This window comes from Mytilus californianus, unplaced genomic scaffold, assembly GCF_021869535.1.
Source record: "Mytilus californianus isolate M0D057914Y unplaced genomic scaffold, xbMytCali1.0.p SCAF_1, whole genome shotgun sequence".
NCBI lineage: Eukaryota > Metazoa > Mollusca > Bivalvia > Mytilida > Mytilidae > Mytilus > Mytilus californianus.
The window spans coordinates 53,981,568-54,001,353 of NW_026262581.1; the positions used below are offsets into that span (position 1 = coordinate 53,981,568).

At 31.9% G+C, this 19,786-nt stretch overlaps 1 protein-coding gene across 1 annotated transcript in view; it reads left to right on the forward strand.

Moving 5' to 3' along the window:
• Window positions 1–19,786, forward strand: part of LOC127721486 (major facilitator superfamily domain-containing protein 4A-like) — a 39,378-nt gene extending 19,592 nt beyond the window's left edge. Inside the window, exons 2-11 of the mRNA XM_052228243.1 lie at window positions 1,371–1,569; window positions 4,707–4,892; window positions 8,271–8,394; window positions 11,341–11,426; window positions 12,446–12,538; window positions 13,252–13,332; window positions 14,750–14,897; window positions 16,055–16,125; window positions 16,667–16,784; window positions 17,382–19,786. Of these exons, the coding sequence (XP_052084203.1) occupies window positions 1,371–1,569; window positions 4,707–4,892; window positions 8,271–8,394; window positions 11,341–11,426; window positions 12,446–12,538; window positions 13,252–13,332; window positions 14,750–14,897; window positions 16,055–16,125; window positions 16,667–16,784; window positions 17,382–17,539 (1,264 nt within the window). The 3' untranslated portion in view covers window positions 17,540–19,786. The remainder of the gene's footprint in view (window positions 1–1,370; window positions 1,570–4,706; window positions 4,893–8,270; window positions 8,395–11,340; window positions 11,427–12,445; window positions 12,539–13,251; window positions 13,333–14,749; window positions 14,898–16,054; window positions 16,126–16,666; window positions 16,785–17,381) is intronic.

Genomic DNA, 19,786 nt, shown 5'->3' on the forward strand with positions numbered 1-19,786 from the left:
ACTCGCAGCGAGTTTTGTAAACTTTGATTAATCCGGTAATTTCATTTTCGTTTTGAGTTTACATTTATTCTTTTACTTCAGTGCATTGTTCTTCCTTTATGTCAGTTGGTATGGTTATACCACAAGCATAGTCACGATTACAAGCATCCTATTTGTATATTTGTACCATACGAATTTAGTGCATGGAATTATTGTGATATATAGACTGTACCAAAAGGTTTTCAATTTATAACAATGTCCTCTTAATTTGTACAAATGTAACTATCATGTTTATTTCATTGAAGAAAGAAAGAGTCTTTGGACAAAAAAGGGCGTTACTCTATTTAATGGCTATTACAAAAATGTACTTGTATCATGATAATACATGATGTTATTTTTTTTATTTTAAATTTAAGAATGATAATGAAAAAGTTAAACGAAAGGAAAAGATAATTTGATATCTGATAGGATTCTAAACTTTCAAATCGGACAAAGTAGAGTCCGGTGTTCTATAATTGCTTACTACCACTTGACTCTTGAAGATAGATCATACCACACTTCCTCAATTTTGTATCAACCATGTATAAACGTTTATGCTATTAAGTTTGCATTTGTTTATCCTATGATCTTGTGTACAGATTTGTTCAGAAAATATGTCCGATCGTTTTGACAAACTAATGCATTTTCACTCTAAAACACTTGGTTCTGGGTAAATAAATGAAACAAAAACAAAAACAAAAAAACTACCCACATGTCGATGAGTGATCGGTAGGAACATTCTGTTGTTAAAATTCTATATTTCAAATTTGACATTTCTAATTTCAAAGTTGGCATTAACAAGTTCTGAGTTGGTACTTTTAAGTTCCATGTTGATATTTCTCAGATCCAAATCGACATTTCTTCAGTTCAAAATCCGTGTCAACTTGGAACCGAGAAATGTAAAGTTATAAGTGAGAAATGTCAAGTTGGAAGTAAAAAATGGAAAAATGGAAATGGGAATCTTTAAAAATAGAACGTCTCTACCAGTCTGTCGTAACATGCACACAAATTCCAACAAGTCTCTTTATTTATTTCCAACAGCTTTTCTTGTGTCATTATCCCTCCTTTACCGCATCTACTCTCATATTTGACCCGTAAATTGTAAGTGTTTTGACAGAATTGTGTTGTTTTATTTTCTGTCCTTTAAGAAGTTCAATTAATCATCTTAAAAAATGAAAACAACACGTTATAAATTTCATGTGTCCGAAGCATTTACATTTTTCCTGTTTGTTTCTATCATTATTTATGCGCGGCTTTTTACTTTCTCCGACCCTAGAAATTTACATGTTCTATTTCACAGAATGGTAAGTTTGCCTTAAAAACTTGTTTATTTATTGATGCTTTCTTTTCAGAGCCGTCCCTGTGTATGTATTGTTACTAATTGGCATGGTTGGATTGCCGTTATTTATGTACCTTGTTCCATCTTGTACGGTCTTTGCCTGGTTATTGGTCGACTTGCTACTGATGGGATGGTGTATGGGCTGCATTGATTGTGTGGCGAATTTGAGGATGATCATGAGATTTGGAACCAACGTTACGCCATTCTTGCAGGTAAAGTTCACTGTTCAATTCTGTATTTTTTTCAAATCTGGCTGCGGTATGGACTTTTTAGATAAAAATATTTCTAATAATGAATTAAAGACCATTTTATTTATGAAATCAGACATATGTATTCAAGCCAACCAAACGATTAAAGAATGGAAAATATATACCGAGTAATTTCATATTTTGGGGTTTAAATGTGGAATTTGCGAATCATATGCTTCAAATCGAAGAGCCCTCGAAAATTAGATAGAAGTTGTACACATATCTTAAGAAGTCTGCAAAATCTAATATTTAGTCAACTCCCACGAAAATCTGTCTGTTTTATTTTAATACAAGTAGGCGTTTCATTTCTATTGGCACTTAGTTTATTTTATTCAAGAATATTTTCCACTTTTCACAACAGTCATAACACAAAACATTTGTCTAACATAAAGCGATCTTATACTTTCCTCAAATTTGTTTTATACATTCGGTTACAGACATGGCAGTATCCAATCATATATTAAAAAAAATCTAAAACCTTAAACTATTTTATCAAATGACACTTGGTGGATTACTTATGAAATAATCCAGTGTTTATCTTTTTTAAATTTCCAAAAATTGACACACAAAAAATATTTTACACATCTTATTTAAGAAGAAAGATAGCACTTCTCACTAAAATCACCACGAATACGTTTTTACCACGATGCTTTACATACAATTGTAAAATGTGTAACTGTTTGGATCTTTGTTTTTCCTCTTTGGTCATACTCTTTTCATAACAATTTTAAACGGTCTCCTTTCTATTTCTTAAATTACAAAGTTAGAAAAAGTTTACGTTCCTGGGCTGTGCAATAAACGTATGGGTATATGTTAGGGATATCAATATAGAATTAAGGAGACCTGGTATGATTGCCAAGGAAAAAACTATCCATCATAATTCCAAATGATGTGACGTACATGTAAGCAACTATAGGTCACAGAACGGCCTTCAACAATGAGCATAACCTATACCGTATAGTCAGAAAAAAAGGTCCCAGCAAATGTGATTTAAAACGAATAAAGATTTTTTTTTAAAATGAAAAATAAATATGACAGACTCGCGCAACCAACGACAACCACAGAATTGCAGGCTTCTGTATGACTTAGGACAGGCACATATGGAGCATGTAGCGGAATTAAACGTGTGTGAACGCTTCACCTTCTCCTGACCTAAGACAATGGTGTAACAGAACAATATAAGAACATACTGTAAATATCAGTTGGTCATGGGTTAACTCAACAGATTGGCACAAAACAACTAACATAATAACAAAATACATACAGTATTGATCTGATTAAGACAAGTTGATATTAAGATGGAATTTTTCATTGTCATGCCCTTTGCGCATGTATATTTGATAATCATGGGATGATATATATTAGAACTGATCGACTTTGAAAAGCATTGATTTGACAGCGAATGGATAGATGTTATGACTTTAAGTGGAATTCTATGCTGGGCAAATCGCCTTTGTGTCAATTCTGTAGACTACTTATATCCCAGGACGATTCTCGAGTTTAGGCCAATTATCACTTCAATTTCCTTTCGCTATTCTCAGCAAAAGATAGCAATAATATAAGTAGATATAACAAACGTTAACACAACGTTAAGAAGATACCATTCTGATGATGTATTTCCCTTGATACCTCACTTAACTTCCATTTCATCTGCGATGATAAACATACAGACTGGCAATAAAAAAGTCTAAAGCTTTATCAATTCGAAATAATACAATGTGGTAGTCTTCAAATGATACAGACACAGTCACGTGTACATCTCCCTAAAAACTCTCATAACCACTGTTTGCATCTACAACTTTTGATAATGGGGTTTCTATTTTCTTTAATTGCATACAAGCACAAACAATATTACTGCAGTCAATAACTTGTTGCACGGAAACAAATTCTTGCTTATATTTCAGAAGAATAGGAGATAGTTCACAAGCTTAACTTATAACTCTTAAAAACAGATAAATACATTTCCATCATTAATGTTGTGAAAAACTTCATAAATTAAAAGGTGATTTAAAGTTCTACGTTTTAAAATTGTTCTATTTACAAAACTTTTTTAATTGAAAGCGACCATTACTACGCCGTCTTGGCGGTTTCAACTGTATGAACAATTGTACACACGTAGAAGGTTTCGATCCAGACACTTGGTTTAACCTATAACTTTCTTATGGAAAAAGTCGGTACAGTTTTATAAAAAAAAAAAGGTTAATCGTAAAATCAATTGATAATGAGGTAAACGATTACCTTTAATTTAAATTTCGAAGAATCATTGTATCCGATGAAATTTCATTAATCTAGTTCACGAGACATATTACCCTCAGTTTTTGATGGGGTTCGTGTTGCTCAGCTTTTAGTTTTCTATTTTGTGTTTTGTGTACTGTTGTTTGTCTGTCGATCTTTTTCTTTTTAAGCCATGCTGTTTTCATGCAGTTTTTTCGACTTCTGAGTTTGATTGTCTCTGGTATCTTTTGCCTCTCTTTCACATATCAGACAAACATTCTCCTTGATTGACCTATACACTAAAACTTGTACACAAAACTGTGTTTTATGGGTAAGCATTATACATCTTTGAGCCCTATCTCGAGTAAAAAATGAAATAAACCTCAAGCTAATGTTTTAAACTGGTAATTCTATGCCACAGTGTATGAAGAATCACCAGTCCTGCTCCCCTTCACACACAAAAAATACCTTAAAACACAGGGGAAACAATATATACTAAAACACAAAATACAAACAAACAAAAAAAAACCCACGGATTAGCTAGGTAAAAAAATTTAACAAAAATACCGAACTTCAAGGTAAATTCAAAAAGGGGAAATCCATAAAAACTGACAAAATCATTGCACAAACGCTATCAATCAACGGAACGAATGAAAAACAACTGTCATATTCCTGACTTCGTACAGGCATTTTTTGAAGAAAATAAAAAGTGTGTTAAACCTGGTTTTATAGCTAGATAAACCTCCCACTTGTATGATATTTGTTTATAGTTCTGTTATATAAGCAAAATTGGGTGAGCAAATTTGGGTAAAATAGTAAGTGTAAGGACCATATTTGACGATAATGGGTACATTTAAATACAACTATTTGCTATTTCTATTTTTCAGGCCATGCACTTTTTCTACGGTCTTGGTGCTTTTATAAGCCCGATGATAGCTGCACCATTCCTAGTCAACATTGATTGCACTCCATTAGTTGATGGCGTGACATCATCGTCAAATAGTTTAAGAATAACTAGAGCACAACACCTGAGTAAATCCAGGACGGCCTTTGTTATTCTAGGAAGTATACAGGTAAATTTCTCCCACATGATATTTAAGTTGAAATTGATTCCCTCTGGAGTAAGTAAATAAAGGCCATCAATGGTTGTTAATGTATGGCCAATATATATCATATATACGAAGTGGTAAATAATTTTCAACAATTCTCTTATGGTTTTATGTACATAATTCATGGCATTGATTATCTCCTTCAGTTTAGCGTAAATAAGTCATAATAAAATGAAAATACATTTCATCACGCGTTTTGTAACATTATCACGGCCTTTGGGAAAAGTACACGTTCTTCTGGAAAATAAAAAGCGTGTTACAAAACAGTAAATTGGGTTGCCTGTGTCATGAATCAAGATTAACTAACTACACTTGATGTTTCCATTAATCTTGCAATAATTTTCTATAAGATTAAACGCTTATTATCCATGAGAAGTAGACGGTGCATTAAAAAGTCTTCATACGTAAATCAGCTGTCTATCGAAAAAAGAAAAATAAATATCGATATAACTTGTGCTTAAGTTTAATTAAATGAACTATGCATAGACTAAGACAAGCTCAATAGTAAAAACCCCAGTAAAAACAACCAAACATTGTCTCAGAACAGAAAATTTGTGTCTACGAGGCATAGACATTGATAGAAACACGAGGCTCGATTTTTTTTACATGAAGCGGATGACGTGAGAATTCATTCGGTCCTGCATAAATAAAATTCTAAGGAAACATATGTTCCAACGTCACAGACAAGGCTTTAAATAAACTCGACGTAGATACTAGGATTAAAATTGTGTACTCCAAACGCAAGTTACGTCTACAAAAGACTCATCATCGACTCTTGATAGACGATTGCTGCTTACAATGAAGATATTAAACCAAATTGTGAAGTTGAAATCATCCCTTCGAAAATTTTACGTACGCCATCACGAGTTGGTTGACCGTTATGGAATATCTGTTTCACAGATGACGACGAATATGTTCCAATTGTCGTAATCACAACCCGTCATCTTTTCCATGAAAGTGACCTATCGAATTAGACTTATTACCGGATTTGTACTTGAGCAACACGACGGGTGCCACATATGTAGCAGGATCTGTCACTTCCAGTTTTAGTGGGGTTCATGTTGTCTAGTCTTTATTTTTCTATGTTGTGTTTTGTATACTGCTTATCTTTTGATCGTTTTTTGTGTTTTTATACCCCCGCTTTAAAAAAGTGCGGTATACTGTTTTACCTCTGTCTGTCCATCCATCCGTCAGTCCGTCCCATGAACATTTTTCGTCGCATTTTTTTCAGGAACTACAATACAAGGATACTTGAAATTTGGTTTCAGGGTTTATATAAGTCGGCTATACCGTGTGATGCGTTTTCAGATTGATCAATCAAAAACTTCCTGTTTACCGAACACTTGCATCATTTTACATAACACATCCAAGTTGAAAATTTTCGTCACATTTTTCTCAGGAACTACATTACAAGGATTTCTGAAATTTGGTTTCAGTGTTTATATAAGTCAGTTATACCGTATGATGCGTTTTCAGATTCATCACTCAACAACTTCCTGTTTACCGTCAAATATTTGGGCTGGGGGTATCATCAGTGAGCAGTAGCTCGCAGTTTCACTTGTTTCATTTTGTTTTCGACTCTTAAAAAGGAACCTAATTGTATGTACATTTAATAAACAACATGCAATTAACACTTTCCAATGGCTATTTTAAAGGAGGGGAATCAGGGAGTTGGAAATATTTTTTTTCAAATAGATATAAGAAGATGTGGTATGAGTGCCAAGGAGACAACTCTCCATCCAAGTCAAAATTTATAAAAGTAAACCATTATAGGTCAAAGTACGGTCTTCAACACAGAGCCTTGGCTCACACCGAACAGCAAGCTATAAAGGGCCCCAAAAATTACTAGTGTAAAACCATTCAAACGGAAAACCAACGGTCTAATCTATATAAAATACGAGAAACGAGAAACACTTATGAACCACATCAACAAACGACAACTACTGAACATCAGATTCCTGACTTAGGACAGGTGCAAACAATTGCAGCTGGTTTAAACGTTTTAATGATACCAAACCTTCACCCTTATCTGAAACAATAGTGTAACATCACAACATAGAAAGACACACTATAAAATATCAATTGAAATGGCTTAACTCAATGCATGTAAAAATTGAAGAAAATTATAAAGGAACCAAAAGGAACCAAAAAGAACCACCCTTTTGAAAAGTTTTGGATCACTACCTGTTTAGAATAGAAAGAGAGCTTGATAATGGGAAAAGAAAAATGAATAAGACGTTATGATGGCACTCGTGTAAACGTTGCAGCAGCTTTTGTAAAGAAATAATGTACAGAGTTTTTGATATTTGTACTTCACTTTTATCCATGCAGTTGTTGTATTATAAAAATAAGATGAGATATTATTTCCAATGAGACAACTCTTTACCAGAGCCCAAATGACGTAGAAGTTATCAACTATAGGTTACCTTACGGTCTTCAACAATGAGCAAATCCCGTACCGCATAGCAAGCTATCATAAACCGTGTTATTTTTTTGCAGTGGGTTTTATGTACCTTATACAAGACCATTATTTCTCATTAGCCGTTCAATATCACTATGATAGTTATTTTTAGTTTTGAAATGCGTTGTGCCATACAATTTGCAATTCCCAGAAGATCTTGTTATTCATTTCAGTAAATTGAAATGGAGAGAATTGTTTATAGAATTTATTACAAATTCTGTTTTTATCAGAATATGATGGAATTGAAGAAACACTATGATATAAATTAAATGATAGCGTCTCCAGCGAATAATAACAACATGAATTTGTGAATTTAAAATTCTTTTTCGATAGTTTTCACTATATTTGCATTTGAACAGTGACTATACTTATGTATCACTTAAAATAGGTTTGGCCAGTAGACTAGATGTATTTATTTCACAAGTAAATTCATTTTCTAAGCGTACTTCAGCTTTTATTACAATTTGCTGTGTGACAGTATATAATTTGACTTGGTTTGAGGTCAACGGCTGTTTTGTTTGACATGAAGATTGAACTGTTCTAGTTCAGCCGAAGGGTTAAACAGCAGTTGACCAACAATTCAGTCTATAACTATTTTGTTATACCGCCAACCTATCAATTGTTTTTCATGCCTAAAATATGTTTTTTTAGAACTCTTTATAGAGACTTGAATCATACAAATCTTTTTTCAACATGTTTTCGATAAGGACTGATAACATGTGACGTGTATATAAATATTCTTAAATATTGTATTATGCTTTCAGAATATTGTGAACCTTTAAATGAGGTTTTTGGTATTTCTTAAATCAGTTCATGAATCATAAAAAATTGTAGATAACGTTTAGTTTTTTATTAATTAATTATTCAGACTTTTCTTTCAGCTTTTGATCACATTTATTGTCGTTACCGTGGTAACACTAGAAAAAATGAATATAATCAAGACAGGTGCTTATGTATCACAATCAACCAGCCAACACTCCCTTAAAGCTGCAGCCTTAGAAAAAGGTATACATCATTAAAATTCATTTTCAAACAAACCTTTTCTTAGCTAAAGGCCATCAAGGCTTCTTTTGCTATGCTGCTAGGACTGATTTCAACGGTCATTAATTTACAAGTTTTTATTTTCACTTAAGCATGAAGGCAACACATATCAACAAACCCTCTTTCTGTGTCTTTGAAGCGTACAATTATTTAAAGACCAAAGTTTCTTTTTCCAAATCACTCTTAATTGACCTGCTACCACTTTATCTGGTGTCCAAGTATGTATAAACATACGCTTAAAGTTTTAGTGTTTTGCCATTCAAAATAGTTCGTATCAACTACGTACAAGGTTGAAACACACATCTATCCCCGCAAAGGGTGAGACGTTAAAATCGTCTCCAAAATTCATGTTTTAATCCATTAAAGACACTCGTATACGTTCATGCATATATAACTTCATGGTCATTTGACATGAATAAATGTAGGTTTCAGAAAGATATAAATAAGGTACTGGTTTTAATTGTTTCGCTGTAACTAAGCAACGATTACAGTCTAATTACTGCGTTTAAACACACTAAATAATTCTGGAAGATTTTTTGTTATTTCATATAAAAAGTCTAAATTCCCCATAAATCAAATGCCGTGGTGTTAAATGATATGGTGAATATAGTTGCTTACATGAATAACTAGACAGAGGAAAGCTAAAAACGGAATGCAGAAATTACTAGAAAAAGCTTTCATTTGAGTACAATTGTAATGAAAACACTTCTAATTGACCTGAATATTATAACAACAAAAAATGATTTCTTGGTTAAAAATTTCAGTAAAATAACTTACAATAAAATGAAAAAATACGTTTTTTTTTTTAACACGTTGAAGAAGTTTTTGATCAAAATGACTAACAAACGAAGGACACTATATGCACCCTCCTCCTTATTAAATCTTAATATTGCATTTAGCTAAGAAAAAGGCTTGTTCGAAGATGATTCTTAATACAGATAAACAACGTGATAAAATCATACTACTCATCATAAAGTTTATGTACAACGATATGTAATTGTATTGATGAAAAGGTAACAGATGGTTTCGTATCCTTGATGTTTTCTTACAACTTTATTTAAAAGGTATTCAAGGTATAAGTTATGAAAGGCATGTTTTGATTCAATAAATAAATCATATTTATGATCAAGATAGTGATTTGAACGGAAATAAATTATAGATGTGTACCATCTTTTAGGAAATATCAAATCGATCATGTTTAATAAGAAGGTCACCAATACTCAAAAGTTTTCGACCAACTTTTATTTTGAAATCCTGTCATAGCTTGTTTATGAAGTTCATTTATATATTAGCATGTTTGTTATTGTGTCGCCTTGACACGGACGCTACAATGACACGTGTGGATCAATTATATCGTGTTGTGTTGACATCCACATACATGTACATGAAATAATATAATATATATTATTATATTAATAAATGATAGCTGTGACTTTTCCCAGAATTATTATACATGTGGCATGTGCGGGGGTTATCATTCATTTTAAATTAAACAAAGCAGTGAGGTTGAAAAGATCAGTAAATGTTGACCACGTTGTATATATTCTCTGCCGTTGTGACTTCATATTGTTTGTGCATTAATTATTGGCTGGACACTGATGCTATTTGCTGTGAATATTTGTAAAATGTATATATATTCTATGAGCTGTATTAATTGCTTACGAATAAAGTTATTATTATTATTATTATTATTATTACAAATACCATCACTCATTGTCCAACAACACAGGAGTAACTTTTAGAGTTAACGTATTGGAAAAGTCTTGTTTCTTTTCGCTTTTATAAAACAAAGGTCATAATTATGCAATGTGAATAAATGTAGGTGTGAGCTATACGCCAATAAAACAGCAATCTAACAATACAAACACACCAAATGTCAACATACGGTTCTACAAGTGCCTTTGCAATATGCCTCTTAATTGCCTCAAGTCTAGAAATGGTGTTTGAATTGAAACATAGACTAACCAAAACCTGTAATCAATAGCAAATTATCATAATTGACCTTTTAAATAAGTACGAAAGAGTCACGGAATACAAACATCCTTAGTTGATTATATGCATGCAGCCTATCGTAAATGGATTGTTTTTTTACATGTTGTAATCAGTTTTCACTGAAGAACAGACCAGCAGGGAAAACGATGTTCCCAACAATACATTTATATAGAATTAATTAATAAGAGTAAATGTGGACTATTGGTCTCTGTTGTGTAATCAGACTGTTTAGTATTTAATATTTGATATCTTGTGGGACAGATTTCGCTTATTGTTACAAATTATTATGTAATTTACAGTTTTACTGAAAATCGAAATCTCCATGTGCTGAACATAACAACTTGTATAAATATGTTTGGCCGAGCGTAATCAATTATTTCGGATATTAGTCTATTTTTGTAAATAAAGTTATTTCATTAAATAAAAAAAAAGACAATTGAGTACATTGTGTAAGATAATGCCAACCGCGATTAGATTTTCCAAAAGAATGCGTTTTTAGTGAAATATCAATTTAGCAACAGCTCCGCATTACAGTTTTTGAAAGATCATTCATTTTGATTCTGGTTTGTTCTGTTTCCTTAATTGCATCATATTAAAACAATTATGTTCATTTCCTGGCTATTTGATTTTTTTCTTCTTTCAATCACAAGAGGAGAGAGAAAGAAGAATTAGTAATCTAGACAATAAAAAGATCAAATACAACAGACAATACAATAAAGTACAAAAATCTTTAGATCAGCAGAAAATTTATTTTATGAAATATCTTTAATAATATACAGCAACTTCTTCAAAACAAGTCTTAGACCTTTTTGCTTTGACACGGTTTTTTCCAATTTTTCCTTTTATATAGTTATTATAGATGTAGACGGCTAATTTAAAAAAAATCTTAATTAGTGATCATTTATATGTACATTTTAGATGAAAGAGGAGGCGTTAGTATGAAGCATATAATAATTGTAACCATTATGGCGTCAATATCATTGTTTATCTACGATGGGATCCAGGTAAATTTCTTCAGCATTGATAAACTTTAATTAAAAATCATGTAATACAAATGAATGTTTGGGTTAAACAAACTTAATGAGCCGAAACTAGCTTGAGAGTCAAGTTATTTGCCTTCATAATACATTATTATATTTGATACATTTATATAGCTCAACAAACAGTTATAACAAATTGTGCATATCACTATTCATTAGTTTTAGCTTTGTATTGTAGTAAGCCTCTTTGTCGAAAAGTGGAGTGAAGCAAAAAACTATTCCTTTGGTATTTTGTGTCTTCTTGCATAGCATTTTCATCGCGATTTCTCACTGGAATTGTTTTTCGAATAAACATAGATTGTATATACAGCAATCATCAATGCGACCGACATTAAACAACAACCGTCCACGATTTATGCAAACAAAGACCATACGGTTGTCAACGGTGCACTAACACTATATAAGGTGCACTCACCTAAGACAACTAAATTTTTATTTAGTCTTGTTTTGCATCACGTAGGCAAATAGTAAATTCCACGAATCTTCATATGGAAGAGAGAGAGAGTAAACGAAATAAATTCACAACCTTGTTTTGTATTTTAAAGGCAACAGAAGTTTACTCATCAATCAAATAGGAAAATACTAATCAAGGGAAAAATAAACAAGACACAAGAATTCGCATGAACTATAGATAGACTGAGACTTGGTGCGGCAATAGGGCAAGCGTCTCCTGCTATAAATGCACCAACCGCTATGCGAATCCACTCCAGGTCAAAATGTCACAATCGGGAATGGGACGCAATCGGTAAATTAACAGATCAGACGGCTATGTAAAATAGATTGTATTTTCCAATGATCAATCGTTACATCCAACATTTAAAAAAACATTTTTAGAAACAAATATTTGACAGGTAACCTCCACTCAAAAATAATTTGAGAAAGGCGATGTAACAATACAAAAGTTTACTGTACAGTATTCACAATTATATTTTCTTAACTAATGGTGTTTTCTTTGGGTCTGTATCATTTGTTTTAAATTGTAGTCATCATTTGGAGATTATATCTATTCTTATGCTGAAAAAAGTATAGCAAATTTGCGAAAAGAAGAAGGAGCATTTATGAACGCATGCTTCTGGGTATGTAATTTATTTATGGAATAAATATAAGTTTTAAGCAAACTAAAATTCTATACTAAATATGATAATATAACATAAAAGGTCCCAGTAAGAGCAAGTATGTTACATATATTCTGAAATTCGAATGAATGTTAATCGTAATGCAGGCAATCTTTCAACAATATTAATGTCAAATACACATGTACATGATGTATGTTGATGTGATGTCAATATTAATGTCAAACACACATGTAAATGATATATGTTGATGTGATGTCAATATTAATGTCAACCACACATGTACATGATATATGTTGATGTGATGTCAATATTAATGTCAAACACACATGTACATGATATATGTTGATGTGATATCAATATTAATGTCAAACACACATGTATATGATATATGTTGATGTGATATCAATATTAACCAGCTTTGTTCTGGAGTTGTACGACTTTTTCAAGTACTTAAAGAGCTAGACCACGAGGTTACTTTCTGGACTCAAAAATCTGACTTCTTAACGACATTTTTAAATGCAGCGTATTTTTTAAAAACACAAAATATCCGAACAGGGATCGAACCGCAAACATGAACTTTAGCGAGTACGCTGTTATGAGTCCACAAAAGCGGAAACTATGAAAATTTTTTTTGAAAAAAAAATAGATGAATATGCATAAATAATGAACAACTTGAAAAATTATTTGCCTGAAATACTTTATTCATTTTACAGGGGTGTTTCGCCTTTGGTCGTTTAGTAGCCATTCCACTTGCCACGAGACTAACGTCTTTGTTTATGTTGTCTATAAATCTGGTATGTATATAACTGGAAAAGGAAAACAACATTGTTATAAAATAGTAGTATAAATGCCTCATACGTTTTCATTGTTCTAATATTTGCATGATGAAAACAGAAAAGATATACCCTGTTCATCGAGTTATATATTCTGAACACACTTCAAAGAATAGATTTGTTCAATAATTCAGGACTTTCAGCATGTATATTCAATATCTATTATATAAGTTACATGATGACTTTGGTGCAGTGAACAAATCGAGAATAACTACTCTAATTATACTGATAAAATGTACACATTCAAACAACAAAAGATGACTCAATATGAAAAAATAAATATAAAAGTATTATATTGATTTCCGTTTGTCTCTAGTATAGAACATACCATGCAGATGACGGTACAAATATAAAAAATCCAGAGAGATATATATAAACATATATTACATCTTTGTCACAAGTTAGTGAGAGGGTTGAGGCTCACAAACATGTTTAACCCCGTAAATATAAAAATAAGAAGATGTGGTATAATTTCCAATGAGACAACTATCCACCAAAGTTCAAATGAAGTGGATGTAAGCAATTATAGGCTACCGTACGGCCTTCAACAATGAAAAAACCCATACCGTATGGTCAGCTATAAAAGGCTCCGACATGAAAAATATGAAACAATTCAATTGAGAAAACTAACGGCCTTATTTATAACAAAACAATCTACGAAAAACAAATATGACAGAAATGAACCAACGACAACCACTGAACTACAGGCTCCTGACAGTCTTATAAAGAATGTGGCGGGGTTAAACATTTTTATGAGCGCTTAAGTTCTTTATGTACCTATCCGAAGTCAGGATTATGTAATCCAATGGTTGTGGTCTGTCATTACTGTTTAAGCACTAATCAGGCTGTTTGGGTTCCTCTTTCGAATCGTTTCACATTTTGTCATGCTTAATCCTCTTAAAGCTTAATACCATGTAGTATTGGTTTTGCTCATTGTTGAAGGATGTGCGATGTTCTGCATGTGTTAACATCCTCCTCCATTGGTCTCTGGTAGATGCAATTTGTAGTTGTCTCATTGTCAATAATACCACACCTCCTTATGCTTATTTGAGCAAAAATCATAAGAAACGCAAGAACACCAAATTGAGTGAATTCAGATGGGACAACAGGGTAAACATGCTTAATCCTTTAATAGATTGGAAGGCAATAAATAAATCAAGATGATTTATGATCTTTGAATTAAAGCAAAAAGGTCTTTTAAATTCAAAAAGATTTGGTACGGTGAAAAAGCAACCACACATGTCTCATTGGACTCAAAAAGAACAAATTGTTAATACTTATATAATACAATAAGAAGATGTGGTATGAGTGCCAATGAGACAACTATCCATCCAAGTAAATAATGTATGACTTATGTATGTATTTTCTTACATTTTAGGGAGGAGTTCTAGGTGCATCAATTCTAATGTTAATATTTCACACTGATAAGACAGTTATATATATAGGAGTTTGCAGTTTAGGATTATTTTTAAGTAGTATGACACCTACAGCTATATCATTGGCAGAACAGTTTATAAATATTAATCGTAAGTACGAGATTTAAATAAATACGTACTACAGATGCTTGGATAGTAAAGTATAACGAATGAAAGTGTAAGTTTACAAAGCAAATCTCTATAAGTACTATACTGAACAACAATCGAATCATTTTAATCATTTAAGATAACTTTAAACTTAAAAGGTTTTTTATCTTATTTGTTTATTTAAAACATTATATAAGATTGGTGTACTGTATAAGAAGAAATACTCGAATGATCAAATTGGAAAAAAAATCTAGGAATATTAGTTTTGTATCCAGTCTGTCAATAATTAAGTTACTTGAAATTCTCAATAAATTGTGCAAATAACACGATAAACAAATACATGTAATAAACACCAACCTTACCAGGGTATTATATGCAGATTCTTTTCTTGAATATTTTACCACACAATTTGTTTTCTTTGCTTGAATATGCAGTAAAGTTTCAGTTTTAATGAGCCAACCAAAAGTTCCTTACTTCCGGAATATCTTTTTCATACCCCGAAAAGTGTGCCAGTGTCTATTATTTTTATTTCATGGACGTTTTAGTACACATTGATATATATACTTTAAGCTAAAAAGATTGACTGTTGTATAGTTGTAATACGGTCACCTAGACGTCTCCAATCTGGTAGTAAAACCTTTGCTACAGACTCGCCCGCCAGTATGACTGTACAGGAAGTTTGAATACGCAGCCACGTCCGGTCCGAATTAAGACGTTCAATCCAATGCAGGGGCGGATCCAGCCATTTATAAAAGGGGGGGGTGGTTCTTAACCCAGGATAAAGGGGGTGGTTCCAACTATATGTCCCCATTCAAATGCATTGATCGTCAAAAAAAGGGGGGTTCTTGGGGTTGTCTCTTGTAGGTAGAGTGCAACGCTCTTTGAACTAAAATAACCCTTGCACAACTCTGTAGGAGTCCTGTTGTGAGACAGATTTCTGTTTCTATCCAATTTATCCTTTTTAACATGCAGAACCTAACTATTGCATTTATTGTTAACTTGTTAACTGAATATACACGGAACATTTGCCACTGGGTGTTAAGCAAACACCAATCAGTCAATCTATATCTTCAAAACGATTTATTGGTTCTTTGCATGAAACGTTATTACAAATCAAATCAAAAACATCAATTCACAATCAAGAGTATAATTTCTTTTAGCATCCATCACGTCGTGTCTGGTAGTTTGTGCTGCCTTGGGGGAAACACTATGTCCAATCGTTGTTGGAAACGTAAGTACATTAACTTTTGTTTTTCTTTAAATGGTAAAGATACCAGTATACGTGAGTTTGCATTATTGGATATCTTTATCCTGATTCTTGTAATGACTTGCCTATCTCCTACGATATAGCCAATACTTTGAATGTATATATAGTCATTCAATTCCAAGTTATACCTTCTTGCAGAGAAAATAATAAAAGATGATACATTTCGAGTTTGCATATGCATGTCTTTATACATGTATGCTTAGAACTGTGTATGTTGTATTTTATGTCATTCTAAAGTTGGTAGGAAAATTGATATTTTTCATCGCAAATATTATTCGTTTATATTTTCTTTTGTAACGATTTGAACTGTATTATATGGATAATCAACCTTGAATCCTCAAAAATAAGTGCTTAAATAGTGATTCACCATCCATGCTTTTGATAAATGAGTGTCAGGAAATGGGACTAAAATGCTTAATCCGAATAATTAGTCCAATTGTTTATTTAAAAAGGTCTTATCGTTACAATAACTAAAATCTAAATTGTATATTTATTTTATTTCCAGTTGTTTGCGTTGATAGGGCCACCTACTTTTTTGACATTTTGTTTGTCTGCTACAATACTAGCTGTTATCTTTTATGTGCTGTTAGTTCTTATAGGAAAGAGGACTATTAAATACAAAGGTAAGCATATTTCAAAAATTCTAAGAATCAAAGTTTGAAAGATGAATTTGTTGTTGATTATCGATATTTGGTAGTTATTTTTAGTTCTTTCATAAAGAAGGGTGTTACTATAGTTGAAAAGATCTACTTACTCTTCCAAAGCACACGAGATCACCGTTGGTTTTTGGTGCGGTTGCTTGGTCTTACGTCAAGAGGAAGTAAAAGTCGTAACAAGGTTTCCGTAACAATCATTCGAAACAACTATTACCGGTACAAAAATACATGTACGTTGGCGATGACGTATCATTAACACGCACAATCGTACTAATGGTTTTACTACCACAAGGCATAGATGAAATTAGCCATATTTGGCACAATTTTTGGAAATATTTGGTTTTCAGTGCTCTTCAGAATCGTATTTGATGTTGCCTTCCAATTGTGTTCATTCGAGCGCCGTTGATGATGAGTCCATAATGTAGACAAAACGCGCCTCTGGTGTACCAAATTATACTACTGGCATCTGTGATGAGTTTTTAAATATAATTCGTTCTTTGGTAATTTTACAAATACTTTAATTCTTTAAAAAAAATAATTAAACATCTTTCCTGACTTTTGCAGAAAAACCAAGAGCATCGTTTATCTTTTTGTACGAAAGGAAAAAAGCTGGTGAAAGTTCTCTGATCATGCCGTCATCTCTAAAGTATTACTCCAAGATGCAGGAAGAACCAGAAGAAAATTTACAGCTTGGCCCAATCAAACCAATGTCTACTGAGTAGATTTATGAGTTTTGACTGCTTATAAGTTTAATATGTTATACATAATGTAAATGCTTAATCCTTCATAATTACCCACCATTTTCAGATGATAAAAAGTTTGATGCAAACAACACACTATTTTTGGAACAGTTTGTTAAGATTGGCTTTATTTAAATTTTTTTCAAATTTAAAAAGTAGTTATTTTTAGTTGTAAATTTTGATAGCATTTCAAATTAAACAACAATGATATCAAAGAAGAATTTAATTTGTTATGGTGTAAGGGAGGCAACTTTAGTCTCCTGTTGTAATAAAAACTATATCAGGCGATCAAAAGTTGATAATGAATATCAACCTAACCTCAGTTTGTAACATTAAATGTATAGTATCAATACAATTGATACAGAGGTGGAAAAAAATAACTACTTACAAGCTAATTTCCCAAAGTTGTTGTCTATAAAATTGTAATATTGTCTTGCGTTGAACAACATCCCGATCGATGTCACAAGTCTCTCCGATAAACTTTGCTCAAGAATTCGACACAGTTACTTAACAAAGGGTAGTAATTTAAATGTGTGGTTGTTAACGTGTCTGTGATATTTCTTTCTGTCTACGATTTGTTTGTCAATTACTAGTTTGTATTTTTGGTACTTAAAAAACAAAACTGTACATGTATATATCAGGCTAACTCATATATTGAATTCGACGATCATTTAATATCCGGGGGTTGGGGCTGGGGGAATTTCAATTGAATATACGGACCTTGTAAGAACTCAAAATAAAAAAGCTTGCACAAGACGAATGAAAGTGAATATTCAGCACAACAAAATGCAGGATTAACTTGTGAAATAAACGTCTTTGTAGTGTGAATTAAAAAAGCCTGCCTAGGAACAGCTGAAAATCAATATTTCCATTATCATATCCCTCCCCGATAATCATATGGTCGTCTCCTAAATGTTGGCCATTGAAACGTAGGTCCGTGTATATAAGTGATCTTAACAATGTTTTATTATGGTATTCCTGTCCCGTTCAAAGGCTTAATCGTGAATTGAACTGAATAGATCAGTTGTTTTTTTTTAAATCGCTCCAGTATATGAATTTATAAAATGTATGTACTACTTACCGTTACTTCCCCAGTATTTATAAAATGTGTTTATATATGTATGGTTTTATACTGAATAGCCTTTCTTTAACAAAAAAGTGATTGTGATTTTTCTGTTATGCTTAAGTACAAGATTTTGAATACTTCAAACCTTTTTACTTTAGAAATTATGTTATTGAGATCGACTTGAAGAGCCAAACTGTTTATACAAGTATAACTTGTTAAATGTTTCAAGGCGAAAAGAAAAGTTTAATAACGATTGATAAAATACCATAACTTCTGTATGACTTTGTATTCAAGAACATTCAATTTGATGTATTAATTATTATGAATTTAGTATTGTTAAATAAATGTTTCTGAATAAAACATATATGTGTCATGATGAAAACAATCTAATGGACGCCTACTTTCCTGAAATAACAAAGCCCAAAATCGGCACTTTACTGAATTTTCTCCAAATTTAATTTTATGCGTCATGTAAAGAATGTACCAGTAAGATAAAGGAATATTTCCATATTACTGTCAAATCCAATGAAAAAATCCCAATACTTTTCATAATAATTCTAAATATGACACTTTTCCTCTATTATGGCACTTTCTGATATATTGTTTCATCTTAACAATTATAATACATCTTTGAATTGTCATTCATTTTCACAGTCAAGGTATCTTCTGTTACTGGTATATAAAATTAAAACCCGAAAAGGAATCTCATTACTGACATTTTAATTAAAATCAGAAAAGAGTATCTTTATTACTGGTATTTTATATTATGATCGAAAAAGGTATCTTTGTTACTGGTATTGTAAGTAAAATTTAAAATTCCAGTTTTATGAAAAAGGATATGCTTGACTGATTCTTAGTTATATATCTAAAAAATTCTCAGACGAACATTGCTTGATAATTCCTTTTATGATTTGGCACAATTGTCTACTGAAAGAATTTTATTAGTTAGTAAGATTTATTTTCATTATTGTAAATAATGCTAATTTAAATGAAGAAGTTTATGTAGAACTATAGTAATCTACTAATATCGGATACTTATATACTGTTTATCTGTATCAAAAATTCTATTTCGTGATGTTAATTTATTCTTTATCATATGTTAATATGTATTGTTATTGTTGTCTATTTCTGTTAAGAATTCATTAAAATGTCTTACATTATAA